This window comes from Lampetra planeri, chromosome 9 (genome assembly GCF_965212315.1).
Source record: "Lampetra planeri chromosome 9, kcLamPlan1.2.h2, whole genome shotgun sequence".
In the NCBI taxonomy this organism is placed as follows: Eukaryota; Metazoa; Chordata; class Hyperoartia; order Petromyzontiformes; family Petromyzontidae; genus Lampetra; species Lampetra planeri.
The window spans coordinates 3,265,973-3,286,315 of record NC_136115.1 but is presented as its reverse complement, the minus strand read 5'-3'; the positions used below and the strand labels follow the sequence as shown (position 1 = coordinate 3,286,315).

Sequence of the window (20,343 nt, the reverse complement as noted above, 5' to 3'; positions counted from 1 at the left end):
CTTGGACTCATATCGATGCTTAAGGCATTGGCACCTCGACACATCTATGCCACTTTAGAGGCGAGGTTTGGAAGAGCAGTCTGTAACTGTAATTTAAGCCCTCTTGCCAGTTGTGGCTTTGTTATTGATTCAAGGTTTTAGGGATCATGCCAGTTGCAGCAACAAGAACATTTGGGTTTTGAGTGCTTAGTTAGACTCGATTGTTTTTTTTAGCAAACTATTGACATGCACATGTGCTCTCCGTCTCGTCTTGAGAATTAGAGGTGTTTGTTTGACGGATTTGACTCCCTTGGCTTATTGATGTTTGTGATTACTTTGGTGGCTAACTGCTGCTTCATTTCTTTTCGGCATCCTGCACCTAGGGTTGCTACCTTTGAGGTACAAAAATAGGGATGTTTCTTGGGAAGAAGAATATCTTTCACCAGTAGAAAAGTGGAAAAACATTTGTTCAGCATTGTGTTAGGTGTATTGTTATACCCATGACTAAACCTGGGACTTTTAACGTCCCGAAGTGAATTACAGATTTCCCAGAAAGGTGCCTGATAATGAGGACGATCCCTGGAAAACCAGGACATGTGGTAACCCTACCTCTGCCCAGTCGAAAGATGTTGTACTGAACTCGTGGTCGTGCGGTTTGCGGAAGATATGTGGTAGGCATAGGTTCTGCTGCATGGACTAGCTCATTCAGAAGCTTATTTAGAAGCTAGTTCATGTGGCAGAGGTCAAAGGTCAAGTGGAAATGTCACCGCTTATAAAAAAAAAACACAAGCATAATGTAAGTACAGTACTGAAAACTTTTAATCCCAAAGCTCAACACATTTGTCATCACCACTGACTTAAAAGGAATAAAAACAACCCTGCAACAGGAGACATTTGGGCAATGGGCCTCCTTCATAGCATATACATGCAAGATGCCAAGTTATGCTGAAATCTGGGTGTGTAATTTTGTCCAATAAAATGTTGCAGTATTTGTCCAAAATTCCACAGGTTAGTATTCTACAGCTCTTTAAAATTAAATTATTTTCTTTCTTCGTGACTTTACTGAAAGAACCAAAGAGTAATTCCTGCAGTCACAAAAGCTTTATTCTACATCTGTATACAATATGAATCAAACATTTCAATGCGTGGCATGTTTAATTGCTACGTGCGTAGGTTCGAGTTTTAAAATACATTTAATCTATTTTATTTCTCCCGTTATCATCAAAACAATGATCGCATTACAGACGCACGCTTCAGGATAACTTGCCATTTCTCTTGCATATGGCGCCACGAAGCCCCAGTAACAATCTGCTGTTGTGCACGTACAAATTGGACGCGATGGAATTCTCATTTGTCAGAACACTTTATTGGCACGGTCAAATTTGCCGCCCGCGCGCGAAACTGTTGCTCTCCTCTGGACAATGCCCCTTCCACGAGCCAAACCTTTTCCGGTTGCACGCAGATCACCGTGACCTAAACCCTTTCAAATTCCATTTGCCAGCAATCATCTTCAACGGCTACCGTGGGTTCCCTTGAGCTGTTTAAAAGGAGCACGCCAAGATGATCGTCTCATTGCAATTCTCAAGCTGAAATGGCGGGGGGATGTTGGGTACAAACAGACCCCTGTATAAACAAGAACGTGGCCTCTGCTAGATTGATGCGATGTTTATTCCACCCTCAATTTGATATGTGCGCACGTACCGGACATGCCGAATGGGAAAGCACAAATCGGCGCTTCACAAACAGGGATCTTCGGGGTCAGAGTTCAGCTCTGCACCGTTACCGCAGCGTGTACACATTCTCTGGCGCGTGTCGTGACGGGTTGCTGCAAGACGCGACCGTGTCCGTGCTGTGCTCGGCTTCCGGTTGCCGAACAAACACATTGCAAGGTCACACTCAGTACACTACACACACAAAAGTACTGGCCACAAATGAACCACAAAACCTCCGATTACCACGGTTGTTGGCCACGTGTGGTGCGAAATAAGTTCAACAGACCGTCGCGAGAGACAGAATCCCGGCACTTCCACGGTCGCGTCCGCAATTGTGATTTTTGTTTGCCACGTTCATAGCCGTCCCACCACCCTTCAGAACATCGAGTGGCCCGGTGTCTTTATTTTCAGCTGCCAGAGCGGTAGAGGCGCGTATCGAGAAAGGCTTCCTGGACTCAAGCCAACGGCATGGAGTGGGGGGGAGTTCCTTTATATCTTGGTGGAGCGGTAGCGGCGAGGTTTTTGACGATGTTGTTGTTGATCGTCGCCGCATCAACGTTGCATGTCGGCTGGAGCGACGTTCGCAATCACGAGAAGCCCACGGGAGTGTAATGAGGTTGAAAACGTAGAAGCTGTCGCTTGGTGTCCTCGATTCTTGCAGCAAATTGTTTCATTCGCCGACAACGTTTGCGGGCACGCAGGCTCCGAGTCGCTGCCCCAATGATAAAGGGGACTCAGGCAATAGGGGATAAAGCACCCAGCACACACACACAAATACAGGTGCGATTACTTGATACAGCTATCGTGCTGGGACGGTTCCACCTGAAGACGGAAGCTTGTGTTGCCTCCGAAACGTCGTGATTTTTATTTTATTTGTATTTTACTTTTATTAATTTAAATGTAATTTTTTTACCTACGTGACTTTACCGAAAAAAACCTAAGAATGTGAATTGGGTGTTTGTGCAAGTCTGCCCTGCTGATGGATGTTCACGTGCGTTGCCTCTGTAGTATCGTGTGTGCCATTGAACAGTTAGCATTGACTCCCGAGTACAGGCAGGTAACTTGCACAAAACTCGTTCGCAATTCACTACTCGACTTGAGAATGAATCTCCTGAGCCCGGCGTTCAAGCAATCGGCGTAAACAAAACGTCGTGAACAACTCGGCTACGCAGCACGGACGCGACAATCAGTCCAGCACATAACCATCGACCGCTATCTTATAATCTTGCAATAAAATGGCTTGGGAGGAAAACGATGCACCATTTTAACGTCTTCCTAAACGATCACGGGATTTTAAAACGTGTTCAACCAACACCCCTTTTCAGCATTTTTATTCATTTCATTTTACAAACTGTAGCTGCCCGGCTGACAACGGCCACTTACCATTTTATCGAGTATTAATGTGAATGCGGGACTAGTTTATTGAGAGGTGCGCGGCTTGGAACAAAAATTGCGTTAATAGCGAGGGGAACCCGTGGGCTGAAAAACGCGCCTCGGTTTGTTTAAAGACGTCGTTTTCACTCCGTCCAAATGAGTGGGTCTTGGGCGGGATATGTCGAAGGCAGGGATGGTGTGGGCTGGCGGTTGAGGACTTCCCGTGGAGTGGAAAGCCAAGGAGAGAAACACGACGGAGAGGACCCGACCGTGACGGAGATGGAGCAATGAAATCGGCGAGCCGTACCCTGAACCGTGGCCACTGTCACATGGCCGACCCGCACTGGCCAGAGTGGTGAAGTATGGTCGAAGCGAAGTGTTGGCAACCGAAAGGCTTGGGGATGCCTTCATCTAGCAGTGGATTCGTAATAATAACAACGGGGCATTGTATCCCCACGTAGACCCTCTAACTAACTCCTGATTGATGGCAATGCCTCCATGGGCATCAAGGGAATCGTGACATCGACAGACAAATTATTTATTAAGTTCATTTATTTGTATTCGAATTGTGCATCTGGTTCTCTCGCTGTGTAAAAGTCACGTGTTAAAGCATTCGCTAAGTGAATACACCCTAGAATGTCTGACCGTAGTGTAAAAGTAGACCAAAATACCCTCTAAAAGGGTGAGGGAGTGGCTGGGTCTCTCTACAGCTCCTCCCAGCAGAGATACTCCCTCCGGCAGCAGTGGCAATGAGTGGGCAATTGCAGGGCTGCGACTTTATAAGTACGCGTGAACAGCACGTTCAGCACGTCCACCCTGCTTGTTGACAGACGGTTGTTTACGACGGCTGTCATGATAACAAATATACTAACAAGCCCAGAACTCGTTAAATTCAACAAGAGGCAGCCGCTGTTCTACATTGCCATTGACGGATCGTGAATCGTCCATGGTGCTGGCAAAATCCAGGATGCGTCATAACCACCACCACCTCCTCCTCCTCCCCCCCTTCCACCCCCTCACTGAAGCACGGCAAGCTCTGACCAGCCTCTCGAGACGATTCGTGTGTAAAATAAAAAGGAAGGTGAAACTCGCTCCCCGGCCGAGGATTGGGTGGCTCCATGAGCCAATACCCAGGGGGGTGAGAGTCCTAATTTTAGGGGGGGGGGGCATAACCTTCATCTTGTGTTGTTGTTGTTGCTGCTGCTGCTGCTGCGATGGCAAACCCAAACCGAGCGTGTCAAAATAACAATTTAGATGTCGAAAAAAAACCACAAAATCGCGAGTCGCATCGCGGCATTATCACGGTGCGTATTGAAGTGTCGATCCAATTTGAGGAGGGGAATGAAAAATTTGACGGTAAGTGAACACAGCGAGACGGTAAGTGAACACAGCGAGACGGTAAGTGAACACCGTGAGACGGTAAGTGAACACAGCGAGACGGTAAGTGAACACCGTGAGACGGCAAGTGAACACAGCGAGACGGTAAGTGAACACAGCGAGACGGTAAGTGAACACAGCGAGACGGTAAGTGAACACCGTGAGACGGTAAGTGAACACAGCGAGACGGTAAGTGAACACAGCGAGACGGTAAGTGAACACAGCGAGACGGTAAGTGAACACAGCGAGACGGTAAGTGAACACAGCGAGACGGTAAGTGAACACAGCGAGACGGTAAGTGAACACCGTGAGACGGTAAGTGAACACAGCGAGACGGTAAGTGAACACAGCGAGACGGTAAGTGAACACAGCGAGACGGTAAGTGAACACCGTGAGACGGTAAGTGAACACCGTGAGACGGTAAGTGAACACCGTGAGACGGTAAGTGAACACCGTGAGACGGTAAGTGAACACAGCGAGACGGTAAGTGAACACAGCGAGACGGTAAGTGAACACAGCGAGACGGTAAGTGAACACAGCGAGACGGTAAGTGAACACAGCGAGACGGTAAGTGAACACAGCGAGACGGTAAGTGAACACCGTGAGACGGTAAGTGAACACAGCGAGACGGTAAGTGAACACAGCGAGACGGTAAGTGAACACAGCGAGAACCCCACAGAGTATTTGGCTGCTATAAATGTCCACGTGATGATGAGCCACTTTGATGGAGCTGTTCGTTGTGGCCAGATCGCTTCTGAAAAAAAGTTACATAGTTCAGTGGGCCCTACCTGATAATTGTTTTTTTACCCTTCTATCTGGCAACAAAACTGACACCTTTTTACAAGGAGTCATGTTTGCAATGTGCACTATCAGAGTTATGTTCTTTTGTTTGTATTATGACTGCAGGTATTGCGGTCTATGCAAATATGACTCCTTGTAAAAAGGTGTCAGTTTTGTTGCCAGATAGAAGGGTAAAAAAACAATTATCATATTTTGACTGGCAAATGAAGTTCCCATAGTGTGGGCCCTACCTGGTAAAAAAAAATCGTTTAATTTTAGTGTTTTTATTAATTTTAGTGTTTTTATTAGGCTTGGGCATAACATGTCCGTTGGAAGGAATGATGACTGAGGGTCAAGAATAGTGACAGAGTGGCAATCGCCAAGGAATGGAATGTGTCTGAGAGGACACGGGCCAGCTCGCTTGTAGGTGCCATCGCTGGGTCGTGGTTGGTGGCTTTGGGAGACCCAAACCCAGCAGTGAATTGACCGTGGTTGATGACGATGATGATGTGCAATTGTGATTCTGCACAACGATTGTGCTGTATGGGTGGCTCACTGACGCATGCCCCCGCGTTTTGCTGCTTGTGGACTCGTTTCCTCTCACCTTGCCGTGTGTTCGAACAAATCTCGCGGCTGGATAAGGCACCATGGTCACAAGCGCGTCAGTGTTTCGAACCCCACAGTCATAACCCTCTCATTAATATTGCTGACTGATTGTGTTCGTATGAACACGACGAAACATACAAAGCCCGATGTGTGTCAGCATATTACCAAAGAGAAGCATGAGTGATGATTCTGTTTTTCCACACGTAAAAAAAATAATCTGATTTTGAAGCCTACAACATCGTTGGGGCTATTATCTATAGTGCAGATGTATAAAGCGATGTCTTATGAATTTCGTATTTCTATTTGTACAGTCATCTTATCCGTGACAGGTTTAGGGGTTTAAATTCACAGCGGATAAAACATTGGTGGAGTTTTAAACGTATTGGTTTTTAAAATGAACCTTATGTACAATATAAATTAGGGATGATCATAGATCAGGAGACGTTTTAGCTTGTGCTGAAGTACAATGCTCCCGCTCTCTAGAGCTCCCTCCAGTGGAGACCCTTCTGCCACACGGTGGTGTGCTCCAGTAATTGCAGGGCTGCACCTTTAACTCGCGGAGATTATTATTATTATTGTCCGCAACGGCAATAACAGGATGACTTTGAAGATAGCAGCAAAAGACGGCGGCGACATTTGCAATATCATCAAAGATTATCACCATCACCATCATCGGTGCCTATCATCGTCTTCATCATCCTCGTCATTATCCATCATCACCAGCGAATAACCGCTGACTGGTGGATGAATTCGCCACACGTTCCAGCGTGCGGCGCTCTGCAGCGAGCTTAAATTCTCACTGAATATTCTCTGGATCGCTGGAAGCCTGGAGTAGGTGGCACGGGGGGCTTGTCGCAGCCACGGTGATGATGATATCTATCCTGGATGTGATGTGCCAGATGCAGAAATATTTTGATGGGTTGCTGACCCCCAGACGGATTTGGCTAAGAGTAAGCCCTGTCCTCCTGCACATGGCTGCAGTGACATTTGACTTCACTGAAGATGTCAGTGAAGACACAGACATTCTCATTGTCGCCAAACATCGTCTCAGCATCATCAGCATCATCATCATAAATTGTCATCTTTCATTATTGCCATCATATCGGTCCATTATCTTCATTCATCGTCTTTGTTGCTGTCACCATTAATGTTCATTTTATCATCATCAGTTCGATTATTTGTGGATAACCGTGAATAATACGATGTGCTTGCCGCGTGCTGCAGGGATTTCATGCATCGTCAGCAGCTTCTGAACAGGGCAGTGAGCGCAAGGACATCCTCAAACGTCATTATCAGCCTTGCCACCCCTCGTGGAGGTGCCTTGAGTGCTGCAGAAAACGAGATGGATGTACTGCCCGTCTGTGACTCCCTCCTATTATTCGCCGTCACAAGGAAAGAATCATGGATAATTATCCGTCATGATCATGGATAGTAAGGGGGGCAATCAATGGATATTGTGAATGATCGCAGTTCAGACCAACCTTACGGATAAGAGGAGTCAAAGATAAGAAGGTGGCGGATAGATGGAGTTTTCCTGTACGTTGCCTACAGGCATTTTTGTCTTTGCTCGGAGAAAAAAAATGAGAAATAATCGTCATTTGTTGCGGTGTTGAAGTTTTTGCTGTGATATACCGCCTCAAAATAAGAACCTTAAATCACAGTGAGAAAAAAACAACCACTGCCTAAGACCCAGTGTTTTTGACAGGCAGATATTTATTTAGACTCGTAACCAAACATTGACTTAAACTTGCTCTCTCCGGCATTCTTTAATTTATTTTCTATTTCTGGACAGCAATACCTAGGTATTGATTTTTTTTTAAGCCGTCAGATTGCAAAGCATGGATTTCTCTGTACAGTATCTTAAATTTTACACACTTATCATTAAATCCGTGTCTCAGAACATTGTGATATTCTGAAATAACTCTATGGTAATTTGCCACGGAGACGTGCTCATGGCCAACACACACATGGCAATATAAAATATTTATCTTTAAGCTTTAATCGGAGAGAGAGAGAGGAGTGACATGGAGAGTATTCATGTAACACACACGCAAGTACATATATATGTGTGCGTATGCACGCACGGCAAAAAAAAAGCAGGCCCGTTCGAGCACAGAAATCCACCTCCTGTAATCATGAACTGCGCCGCATTACCTCTCATTCGTTTTTCATTTCAAGTCTATTTCTGCGGGATAGATCCGCCACCGAAGAAGCTGCATCTCATTTTACAGGATTTCCAATGCCAGCCCATGAACTCGGGAATGTTTTCTTATCTCTATTTTTTTTCCCATTTCAAACTTATACACGCCTCCACAATGCCGCATTTCGTTTTCAAGGATATTGCGGCGCCCACATTGGAATGGTTTTCTTGGGGGACAAATTCAAATGTTTTCCCCCGTTTCTTTCATACGACTAATTTAGAGAGTAAAGCGACCTTACGCGTTTTATTTTTGTAATCCTCCTGAAACCATCCCGTCTCTAATATCCAACTTGCAGCAGACGGCGCTGTTTGGTAAAGATGCTCTCCGCAAATTTACAAAGCCGCTGCTGGAATCACGATCGTGACATTAACCAAACGACCGAGCAACCAAGCCACGGGATAAGGAGCGCAGTTTATACAAAATCTTGCGATAAGCCGCAATGTGCTCATTTAATTTACACCATTTATATTTGTTAATACGGTGCCATTTTGAGTCATTCAATTTCGAAAGTGTGACAAATTTTGTTTTGGTCTGGTAGAAAACAACGCTTATCTCAAGTGCATAATTGTAGATAGGTTTTTTTTCAAGTTATAGCGATGTTCTGTTGACACAAGACCGGCAGCCGCTGCGGGTAGTTTACACATCGAGCGTGCTTTGGGATTTGTTGGCTTGTAACTCTGGTGGTCTAGAATACCAAGCACATCACGCTTGCTGACTTTAGCGATATCCGCGGCACTAAGAGCAACCGCTGATGCATGCAGCGTGGAGAGCGATAGAGAATAAGGGCGTTTTAATAGCTCACCTGTTTGTTTTCAGATCTGTCTCAACATCCACTGGGCCTGCCAAAAACCTCTACGCTTAAATAATATTATCCCTGGCTCCATCTCTGTCGACACACGATGTTTTTCATTCAGCCCTTATGTATCGTACCGAATGCGGCACAGTCATTCCTAACAGCACAATTACTGTATGCCACACTTGAAAAGCAATCACATGGCAGCAGAAAGCTCCGAAGACTGAACGCTGACTTTATTGCAATCCAAATGGAAATGACTGCTTGTGAATAAAAATAAGATCATGGGACCACGTTTGCTAGTACCAAAATGTGAGGATAGGTTTCCCCCTTTTTTGCTGGCAAAAAAACAGGTGTTAAGATGTTAAAACACCAAACTGAAACCTTTTTACAAGGAATCGTGTCTGCATTAACCACAATACTTGTGGTCAAAATGAAAACAAAAAACACACTGATAATAGATGCATTGTCTTTGAAACGCATTGGTCCACACCAGAGACAGCTTTCTTTTGAGCCTAGTCTCAAAGGTGTTAGACCAGATGACGCCAAAAAAGAAGTTTTATAATAGTTTGAAAAAGGAAGAAATTCTAGATTTGAAGCTTTCGTGACTGCAAGGATTCATACTCTTAGTTTTTTTTCGGTGAAGTCACGTCGGGGAAATAAATAATAAAAATAAATAATAAAATAGTAGAAATAATAATGCTTTATTATTGTATTTCTATTATTTGTATTATTTTTATTATTTATTATTTATTTTTACCGAAAAAAACCTAAGAGTATAAAGGAAGAAATACTCTTAGGTTGTTTCGGTAAAGTCACGTAGGTAAAAAGTAATAAATAATAAACATTTATAATAAAAATAAATAATTCAAATAATAGAAATAATAATAGAAATAAAATAATAAAACACGACGTTTCGGAGGCTTGTGTTATTATTTTTGTTTATTATGTACTATTTATTATGTATTATTATTTATTATTTATATATTTTTACCTACGTGACTTTACCGAAAAAAAACTAAGAGTATGAATCCTTGCAGTCACGAAAGCTTCACATCTAGAAAGGAAGAAATATTTAGGCAAAGATTTGTTTACAAAAATTGGAATGAGACTTCTGAAAGGACTTCTGAAAACAGATTCACATGATTGGAGCTCGATGTTAGAACCGCTCCTTTTGCCACATGAGACATTCGAATGTTGTTGTTTCAGCTGAAACTTTCGGAAGCCAACATCAAAACAGCTGCCTGTGTCGCGTAAAGCTCGAGCACACACGCTTGACTTCACAGGACGCAACGGACTGTTAACAACATTATAAGTGAAAATGTTGAAGCTAATTTGACGAAACATTTCTTGTGGAATACCCTTTTTACGCAGCAACTTAAATGTCACTAAACCACGAGCACTTTTATGGCAGCATTAAAGAGTACCATTCCGTGGTTAGCAAAGACACGAAAGCTTAAACAAAGCTATAAAAATTGCACGCTTACAACATTTATATGTTGACTCGAGCTTTATTATGTTCTCTCATGAAAATTAAGCAAGTTCTTTATCAAGCGCTTTCACGACGATCAGAATGAGAAAGCAACCGTTGGACACGAGGCCATTCACCATACCGTAAATACTGAGGGCGATGCTGATAGCAGGAAGAGAGGAAAACAGATTGCCCTATCTATACGGGAAGTCGGCACAAATCTCACCTCCGCATCCCAACCCCGAAACATCCTCACCACGCAGATAGAGACATCCTCGCGTCATTGCTGGCAAAATAGATGGTGCACCAATTTTCCCGTCGAGATAGGAGCTGGGCTGGGGGGGGTGGGGGGGGGTGTCTCTGAATATTGGGGCTGAGCTTGTGGGCGTGGGTTCCCACTGAGGAGGATTGGTGATCGAGGGAGTTGATGGGGCCGTGTGGTTAGTGGACAGTCGTGTGATGATGGGGGCTGCTGTTGGGTGGGCGAGCTGTTGGGTTGAGAATTACAGGGCACATATTTATTTTGGGATGGGTATCCATGGCCAAGGGATGCTGTCGTGCTGTAATTGTTAGCTCACTGGACTTGCAATGACGAGGTCAGCGATTTGACCTCCTGGCATGGCAGTTAAACAACGGCCAAGTTTGTTATATGCCCCCACTGCCCGTCTATGTCCACCCAGCAATTATAAATGGGGAGTGCAGATCAGTGGGGTAAAGCTTGGATGCTCCGATCTCTTCCAAGACATCTGGCGACTGTGCCACGGTGGCGAGATGTTAACTAGCTCGCCTGGTATACAGGAGGGCGTGGGATCGATCCCGACCCTGACTGCTTGCTGTATATTTGGAGTTTACGTGTCTCTCTACCCGTGGTCGCGTGGAATTTTCTCCAGGTCCTCTGGTTTGTCCCTCCACATTTAGAATGAACATCACGCGTTTCGAGTGTTTGGCTGTTGTGCATTTCCACTTGATGATAAGCCACTTCATTGAGCTATCATTTGTGGTAAGGCCGCTTCTGAAAAATATCTATATAGCTCAGTGTGTCTTACCTGGTGTACAATTAAACATTGCTTAGTCTAGTGGACCAAAATACCATCTTGCAAAGGTTCAGAGCACTCGATCGTGAACAAGTAATTCAGAGCTGAACTTTACCTTTAACCGATATATGACCATTTGTGACGAGTCCATGAGTGGCAGGAAACCACCCACATCCAATGTGGTCAGATTTTGGTTTACATAATGCATCGGATTTACATGAAGCGGTTAAAATTTTATTTGCTTAGATTGCACATACATTACAAAGAAAATCATAGCTCCTAATATAAACGCCGAATTAGCACGTAATATACAAAATATGTTTCAGATGTTTTATTACAATAAAACCTTGAAATAATATGTTTCGGGCTACAGGCCAAGTGGAATGTAAGATGCAGGGAATTGTTAAATCAGGATTCATTGACTGTAATTGTCAGTGGGGATATTTTTAGGACTTCAAAAATGAGATGTTAGCTACGGGAAAATGCACAAAGTGGGAACAATATAATATGGTTTCATTGCGCTTAGAAAATGTCGATATCTTCTGTTGGCAAGTTAGGCAAAATATTGAAATGTAATGTATTGAAATGTGGTGAGTGTTTTTCACAGCTGTTTTTTTCGTCGAATTGTGGGCATTTTGAGAAATAAAATGAATTTAGTAATACACGCAAACCCACATCTAGGTTCGTGGCAATATTGTGGCCCTTGTTAAATCAAAATAATTCGATGTATCCAGTGAGTTTCACAACAGCCCCACCCCCACAGCCCCGACCCCACACCCCACCCCCCACACCCAACACCCCACACCCCCCACACCCTTAACCCCCCACCCAACACCACCCACCACCCCCAACACACCCCACCCAACACCCCCCACCCCCACCCAACAACCCCACCCTACACCCCCACCCTACACTCCTACCCCACACCCCAACCCCCAACCCAACACCCCCACCCCACACGCCCCACCCAACACCCCAAACCCCCACCCTACACTCCCACCCTACACTCCTACCCTACACCCCCACCCCCCACCCGACACCCCCACCCTACACCCCCACCCCACCCTACACCCCCACCCAACACCCCCCACCCCACACCCCTCGCACCCCACACCCCCACCACACCCAACACCTACACCCTCACCCCACCCCACACACCCCACACCCCCACCCAACACCCCCCACCCTACACCCCCACCCAACACCCCCCACCCCTCGAACCCCCACCCCACACCCCCACCCCACCCCACACCCCCACCCCACCCCACACACCCCCACCCTACACCCCCACTCCACACACCCCACCCTACACCCGCACCCCACACACCCCCACCCCTCGCACCCTACAGCCGTCACCTTCGGTGCTGCCACTCCAGGCCTCATCAATCCACTTCCACCGCCACCCCCCCACACCCTGGGAGCCCCGCCTCTATAAACCAGTGATTAATAACAAACAGACACACACGTCAACTATATATACACACACAGCAGGCGCGTTCTCATGCCACAACGATCACAATCGGAAAGGGACAAACTCATATTCGACTGGAGGCAAACGAAGCGACGACAATGTTTGCCGCTCTGTTGGTGTTCGCGATTCTGACGACGTCTCGGGCTTTTGGTAAGCGGTAATTAGTAAGCGCGTGCCTGTTTGTTAACTGTGCTTTGTAAACAAAAAACTATTTCAGTTTGACTTTCTGTAAATGAAGGGAAATTCAGGAGACTGAATGGTAATACAAATAAAAGTGGTGCACATTTTAATGGGCATAACATTGCATTTGGATGCCGTTACAATGCATCCAATTAATCTGCGGGTCAAATGCAAAAGGTTCAAAGCATTTTCATTGGGCCCTGGTATTCATCTCACTTTTCATTTAACCTCATTTGACACGAGTCGTGACATATGTTTTTTTATCAACACTTTAAGTGTTGATGCTGAAATGAAATTTAACTCGCAGAGTGAAATAAAACTGTTTGTCGAGCGGCGAGAGCAAGAGAATCAGGGCAACTGGAGATTGTGTACCGCACTCGACTATTGTGTTTGACATTTTCTCCCCTATAATCTCAGCGATGCTGTCCGTGGTGCTATGGTTATCACGCTGCAGATGCAATGCAGTGGTCGCCGGCTCGATCAATCTCCTGGCGCGGCAAACTGAATTTGTGGCGGAAATCTTTGAAATCCCCCCTGCCGCTCTCTACCCAAGCCAGTTTAACTGAGTAGACCACATGTGGCGTGCCGTGGGAAATCATATGGGTACTCCAACCTCATCCAAGATGTTTGGCCAGCGTGAGAGAGGAAGCCCAATATGCTCTGGAGAGGCCCTCTACAGCTTCCCTCTCGCTGATGCCCCTCTGCCATCAGTGGCGTGGGCATGTACGTTGAACTTCTTTCGCATCGTATGCGCTAATCGGAGGCGCGGGTGAAGGACGACAAACTAAGGACAAAAAGCATTTGTAAAGAAATTTGTTTTCAAACTAGAACTCGAAAGGTCACAGCTCCAGTGGCTTCCTGATTTCGGATGGTGAGAACGTTCCAGACGGCCGCAGAAAAGCGCTCCTGAAAGCGCCGCGCGACGCGGGGTCACCGCCTCCATTCGACGGCCGGACAAAATAAATCCGCTGCGAGCAATCGCAGCGGGCTGCACCTTAACCGTTCTCTTTTTCTGTTAATCCCCCGCCCGCCCTCTCCACTCCACACCTGTAACCTGCCCACCCGAGACGACCGAGTGCTGTACGCGGACCTGGACCCGTGCACCTCGTACATCAGCCTCAGCGAGGAGTGGCGCAACACCGAGTTCGCCATCAACGGCAGCAACGGCAAGCCGGCGTGCGACCGGGACATGGCGGGCGAGTGGTACCGCTTCACCGGGCTGGCGGGCGACGTGATGCCCACGTTCTGCGTCGACGAGAACCACTGCGGCACGCACGCGCCCGTCTGGCTCAACGGCACGCACCCGCGCCTTCTGGACGGCGTCGTGAGCTTGCCCGCCTGCGCCGCCTTCCGCGACAACTGCTGCATGTGGCAGTCGACGGTGGACGTGAAGGCGTGCTCCGGTGGCTACTACGTGTACCGCCTGCCGCGCCCGCCCGTGTGCTACCACGTCTACTGCGGACGTAAGTTGCCCCCCGGGCGGGCTTCTCGCGGGGCGAATTGGTGCGGCGACCGGTGGCACGCGCGCGCGTGTGTGTGTGTGCGTGTGTGTGCGTGTGTGTGTGCGTGTGTGTGTGTGCGGTGACTCGCGGGGGGAATGTTTCACCCTCTTACTGTGCTCTCAGTGTTGTTTACTGCGTGTTGTCCGACGGTGGCTAGGAGATGTTAACTACCTCGCCTGGTGTGCAGGAGGTTGTGGGTTCGATGCCGACCCTGACGCGTGCTGGATATTTTAAGTTTGCGTGTCTCTCTCTCTCTCTCATGGTGGTCGCGTGGATTTTCCTCCGCGTTCTCCTGCGGGTTTTCCCTCCACATTTGGAAACAATGCGCGTTCAGAGTCTTTGGCTGCTAAAAATGCCCACATGGTGACAAGCCACGTCGGCGAGCTGTCATTTGAGGCCAGGTCGCTTCTCGAAAAAGAGCTATATGGCGCAAATGGGCCTTACCTGGTAAAAAAAAAAGTTTATCTTACTTTCGCTCCAATTTGCTGGGAGCTTTGTAGTGCTACTGAATTGTAGTAATGCACTTTGGACATCGCGCCCAAAGCGCATCAGGGTCATGCCAATGCAACACGGCAGCTCCATCGACTGTGAATGGTGCACGGTTAAACAGAGATGTATATTGTGAGACTACGCAGCGAGGCTCAGCTGTGGAATGAAACATAATACGATGATTGATGATGCATTCTGATCTAAAGTCCACATTTGTAATATCAGTGGTAAGTCGTCTGACGTTCGTAAAGCTGCAATTCCAAAATAGTCATCTCATTTACCCAATTTGCACTACATGAACACAGCGTCACCTTAAACTCAGGCTAAATAAATGTTTTGCAAAGTGTTAGCTTTTTATTATTATGATTCATAGTTTAAAGAGACCATTGCACACAAGAACTCCGCAGCACAAGACCACAACAAATATACCGCATCTGTCTTCCACAGAGGAGATGAACAGGCAGTTTTGCACAATAATATTGGCTCGTAAGTTTAAATTACGTGTAATTACCACATACCTCGTAAATGTATTGGGTTTCGTAACAAAAAACTGCCCTACCTTTCTAAGCAGAGGGACAGAAAACATTTGACAAGGCGATTGGCACGTCATCGCGTGAAATAAATCCTGCAATTTTTGATTTAAAGCTTTCGTGACTGCAGGGATTCATCTTCTTGGTTCTTTCGGTAAAGTCGGCTACTTGCGTTGTGGCCGAAACGTCGTGAGAATTATTTAATGATGTTTTATTTTTATTATTTTATTATTTCCATTCTACGTGACTTTACCAGAAGAACCAAGAAGATAAATCCTGCAATTTCTCAGTCTTTAGTTTTATGATGCCGACCGAAGGCTGCGTGCATCTACGCATTTGATGCAGCACAGACTGAAGCTAATCTTAGCACGTTCGTAAATAAATAACGATATGAACAATGGTCTGTGTCAACACGTAAAGGTAACGTCACATTTCATTCACCGCCAGACCACGAGCATGCCAGACCGCTGTAAACTACCGGCATTTATTTTACGTGAGACAACCCTGAACCGCGTTTAACGCTCTTGTTCTCATCGGCAGTGTGGCCTGTTAACGAAATTCTCTTTGGCAGCCTGAGGTTATCGGCAAGAGCTGTCCAGGAAGAGCACACAAACCACGTAGTCAGTTCAGCGGTTACAAGATGTTCGGAATGAAAGCCACGACTAAAATGCCGTTCTATCCTTACTTCTTGGCACGGACCATTATCTCTTTATTTGCGATCATCATATTAGCCGCAATCCACAATGACAGCACCTCCGAGAGGGTGATCAATTTATAGCTGCCCTCCTGTTTTCTCATGATCCTCTTTCTTCTCAACGAGCGACTTAATATTGTGAAAGTGATCGCCTCCTCCGTGTCCTATGCTACAGAGGATAGTGCTAAACGATTTGCCAAGTCCAATGAGCTTCGTGGGAGAGACGTGGCAGAGGCTTTGAGAAATAAAAAAATCGTAGTTTTTCTCCGTAATTTCTCTCTCTCATTACTTTCGCCGGGGTATCCATAAACGGGTCACCCTGTACATTCTGTACAAATTAGCTCGTTGGTGGACAGACGCGCCGTGGTCGACTGAGTGCAGTGCCCTTCGCTGCTCTCCCCACAGACTTCTACGAGCCGTGCGAGAGAGAGAGCTCCTCCTGCCAGGGGGAAGACTGCGCCCAACCTCCCAGCTGCCGCTGCGGCCATGGCATGCTGCTTGCAGAGGACGGCAACACCTGCATGGGTGTGTGGTGTGGCGTGTGTGGTGTGTGTGTGTGGTGTGTAGTGTGTGTGTAGTGTGTGTGGTGTCACGTGATGGTGACTGGTATTGTGACGGTTAGCACTACGCTGCGCTACGAACTCGACGAACCGAGTTCGATTCCAGCTCACGGCAAACACCAGTGACGGTTATCTGAAGCCGTCCTGGAGCTCCCCTAGGTCGACTCAGCCCCAAATGAGTACCTGGTGCGATGTGTAAACATCAGCACTGCAAAGTCAAAGGCGTGGTGCTGGCCACCCACTAACATCGTGTGTCGTTGCGATCTTCATCGCTGCTCGCTCAAAGCACTTGCCCCAAAAGTCTATTCAGGCTACACGGGGGATGTTTTCGTTGTTGTTGTTGTTGTTGTCTTCGGTGTCACCTGAAGATGACGGTGCGCTTGGTACCGAGCCCGTCCACTTTCGGCACGGCTCTCTCGTGCGGACGAGAGAAGGTGGAGCGAGTGCTGCGTCGTTGTGTCCACCGCTGTAGTCTGTTCCGTGGCCTTGAGTCCGTTGTGACAATTCCCCGCGGGACTAGAGACTCTTCCACTCCCACACGCTGTTGTGGACCGCCGGGGTTAGTGTGACCGGACTTCGCTCTGCCGGTCGGTGCGCATTGATGAAGCCGGGGAGCAGCAAATTGAAATTCTCGTAGCCACGGTTTACGTGTTTTTTTTTTCTGCACTGCCCTCTGCTGCCCGGACCTGTTGTGCTTCGGTGATCGATCCACCCAACGCGCCTCGCGGGCTCGATTCCTGAGATTTGATGAGATCGGGCGCATTTCCCGGGTGACATTAGTTGCTGGCGGTCGCCATTGGTAGGCACTGAATGATTGAGCGATTAAGATGGATGGCTTGCGCTCAAGATTCGTACTTGGGTGGGTGAGTTCTACAACAGGTTTGTTGTTCTAGGCTGTGAGGCGGGGTTGTGGGAAGCAGAGATGGGCAGCGCGTAAAAGCAAACGGTCGTTACTGCACTTTATGTGCTGTCACTTCTAAACAAAATAAAATATGATTGTGCTCAAGATGCATGCATCGAAGTGGGTAAGGAATCGGCTATTGCTAATTTATGCAAAGCGTTCACGAATGTTACGAAGAATAATTTTTATTTGTGTGTAAATATTTGTTTTCATTTCAACGGCGCAAACGAGAGACGAGACCAAATAAGCGGGAACGAGAGGGACGGTGGTCACGAAGGAGACGTTCAAAAAACCGTGGCGATACGTGGCGACGTTTGAAACTCAATTACGTCAAATCGCTTGGGTTAGCGACGTTGCCTTTTGCTTTCGCCTTGGAGAGCAACCCTCGACAAGAAAGGTGGCGGCTTTGCCGGATTGATGATTTGATTCCTCCAGCTGTGCTGTATTCTTCCCCGGCTAGAATTACCAAAGCATCCCATCTGCTGTCAAGCTGAAATTAATGGCAGCCTGTAACACGCTGGTGTGCTTATTTTGATTGGTAGACATAGCACGCTCGGGCTGGTTTTATATCTATATGGTGTTTATATAAAACAATCACAAGTGATTTTGTTCGTGTGATTTCAATCTGAAGTCGTATAAACCAGTGGTTAGTAAGAAATCAAGTTAATGTGTTCATTTAACTGGCTACTCGGACTCCAGTGGGTCCAGGCAACTGGGATTTGGAGCCTATGCGCTGCAATATTCTGTTAAAAGTGTTTGCGAGTGTTTTTCACGGGCGTTTTTTTGTAATATTTGCAGCGTGTTGACTGCAAACGAGACGCGGCAGACAGACTCACCCAACACGAAGTGGTTTTCGCAAACAGCCTCGCCAATCGTTTTCGATGTTATTCCAACTTACCCGGGAAATATCTCGAGTTTCCGCAGTAATTCCAATTGGGGCAATTCGCAAGTCAATTTTCAACGCTGGGACGTTTGGTCAACGAAGCTAGGCACGCTGTTTGTTTTGTTTCAGCTGTGGCAGGTGAAACGGAGAATTCGGAGGAAACCCCACGCATAGGGGGGGGGGGATACAATACGGTACAATCCCCGCACAGATAGTTGCCCACGATGGGAATCGAACCCAGGGCCTGCTGGAATTCTGGCTGCAAGTTTTATCGTTGCGACAATGCATCACCCTGCCGCACACATTGTTTCGCGTGATTTGTCCCGTTGAACATCTCGGTATCATTGAGGTTCGTGGAATATATATATATATTTATTTTTAAGTCTCTTGTCGTCGCAATAAAGCAGATGTAACATATTGCAACCCGCGATGGCAATGATAACACCGCAGTGGAAGTCTAGAGGGATGTTTTAAATCAAGTAACTATCAACTGGAGACCACCTGGAAAGCCAGGCTCTCGACGGTACAAACAGCTGCTAGGAGCCGGGAGTGCACTCCCTCCAATAAATAGTCTCCGTGCCGCAGCTTCAAGAGATGATATAGCGTTTACAGCTGTTCGTGTCCTGAAACTACAAAAGAAAGCAGATCGGTCGCGTGATATTACCTCTTTAAAGTCTCACGGGTTAAAAAAAAACCCCACCAGCTCAGAGTCTTACAATCGATGCTGTATGATTATCAGTGTCGCAATCCTATTAAGCGTTGCAAGAGATTCTGAATGGATCCTGCTCGTCACCGTTACCCCCAACGCAGGCTTATCTGGCATCCCGTTCCACAATTGGTGTGGTCATGACAGCTGCACCAGCAATAATGACATCGCACCTGGCCACGGCAGCTTTGGTGGAGGGCGCGTGGGAGTAATCTTCTCCAAAGTCCTGCTGCGCTGCAAGGGAAGAGATGCAACGACGCTAATAAGATGTCCGTGTTTAAAGAGCCGATGGATTGCGTGTGCATGGGGGGGGGGGGGGTGTGGGGAGGGATGTAACCGTTGCGCTCCGTGAAACGGGCTCGGACGCTCGGCGCGTGCGGTTGCACAAAAAGAAAACTTCAGTGTCACGGAGCCGCGGCGATCATTGGACAGCGCATTGGGTCTCTCTGTGTGTGCCCGGCAAGGGCGGCGTTTGGCTCGGCGCGCGTAGGTTTTCGCGGTTGTGCCGTTATGGCTCTCTCAGATTGTATTTATTTTACATTTTCGTGTTGTGCGACCGCGTGTTTTGTTTCGGGCGCAATGGTTTACCCCCTTATCGATCCCCTCCACGTTTCGCTCCGTGCGCTGATCAATTTCATTCCCCGAGGAAGCTTCTCGGGCACGTGGGAGCCGAGCAAAACGTCGGAGATCACGCCGAACGACACGCGGGTCAAACCTGAAAAACAATACACGAAGAGCGCTAAAGGCAGGCGGAAAGCAAGACCACTGACTTCCAAGCACAGCATGCCTTGTCGGGAGCGGAGCGGTGGCACAGTGGGTTCATGTCCTGCGTGTCATGAAACCTGGCGACCTGCGTTTGATTCCTGGCCACGGAAAACATCCGCGGCGGTGGCTGATAGTCTGAATCCGGTGCCGGGGCATCAAACTGTACACTGACCAGCGCAGTGAATTATGCTCAAGACAAACACCCTGACCGACACAGCGCAGAGAGGGGGAGGGTGGGGGTGGGGGACCTTCATCCAGCAGTCAATTGTCAAAGGGCTGAGTAAACGTAATCCTGCCACGCAAGTGGCCAATTATTGGCAACGCAGGAGACGTCG

The 20,343-nt window shown here is 47.3% G+C and overlaps 1 protein-coding gene across 2 annotated transcripts in view; it reads left to right on the top strand.

The window, feature by feature from the left end:
• The first annotated feature begins 12,818 nt into the window (after positions 1 to 12,818).
• The window catches only part of OIT3 (oncoprotein induced transcript 3), a 31,870-nt gene continuing 24,345 nt past the window's right edge, over positions 12,819 to 20,343 (top strand). For both annotated transcript variants that reach the window (XM_078597378.1, XM_078597377.1), the window contains exons 1-3: positions 12,819 to 12,948; positions 14,046 to 14,441; positions 16,599 to 16,718. In XM_078597378.1, the coding sequence (XP_078453504.1) occupies positions 12,897 to 12,948; positions 14,046 to 14,441; positions 16,599 to 16,718 (568 nt within the window). In that variant the 5' untranslated portion in view covers positions 12,819 to 12,896. The remainder of the gene's footprint in view (positions 12,949 to 14,045; positions 14,442 to 16,598; positions 16,719 to 20,343) is intronic.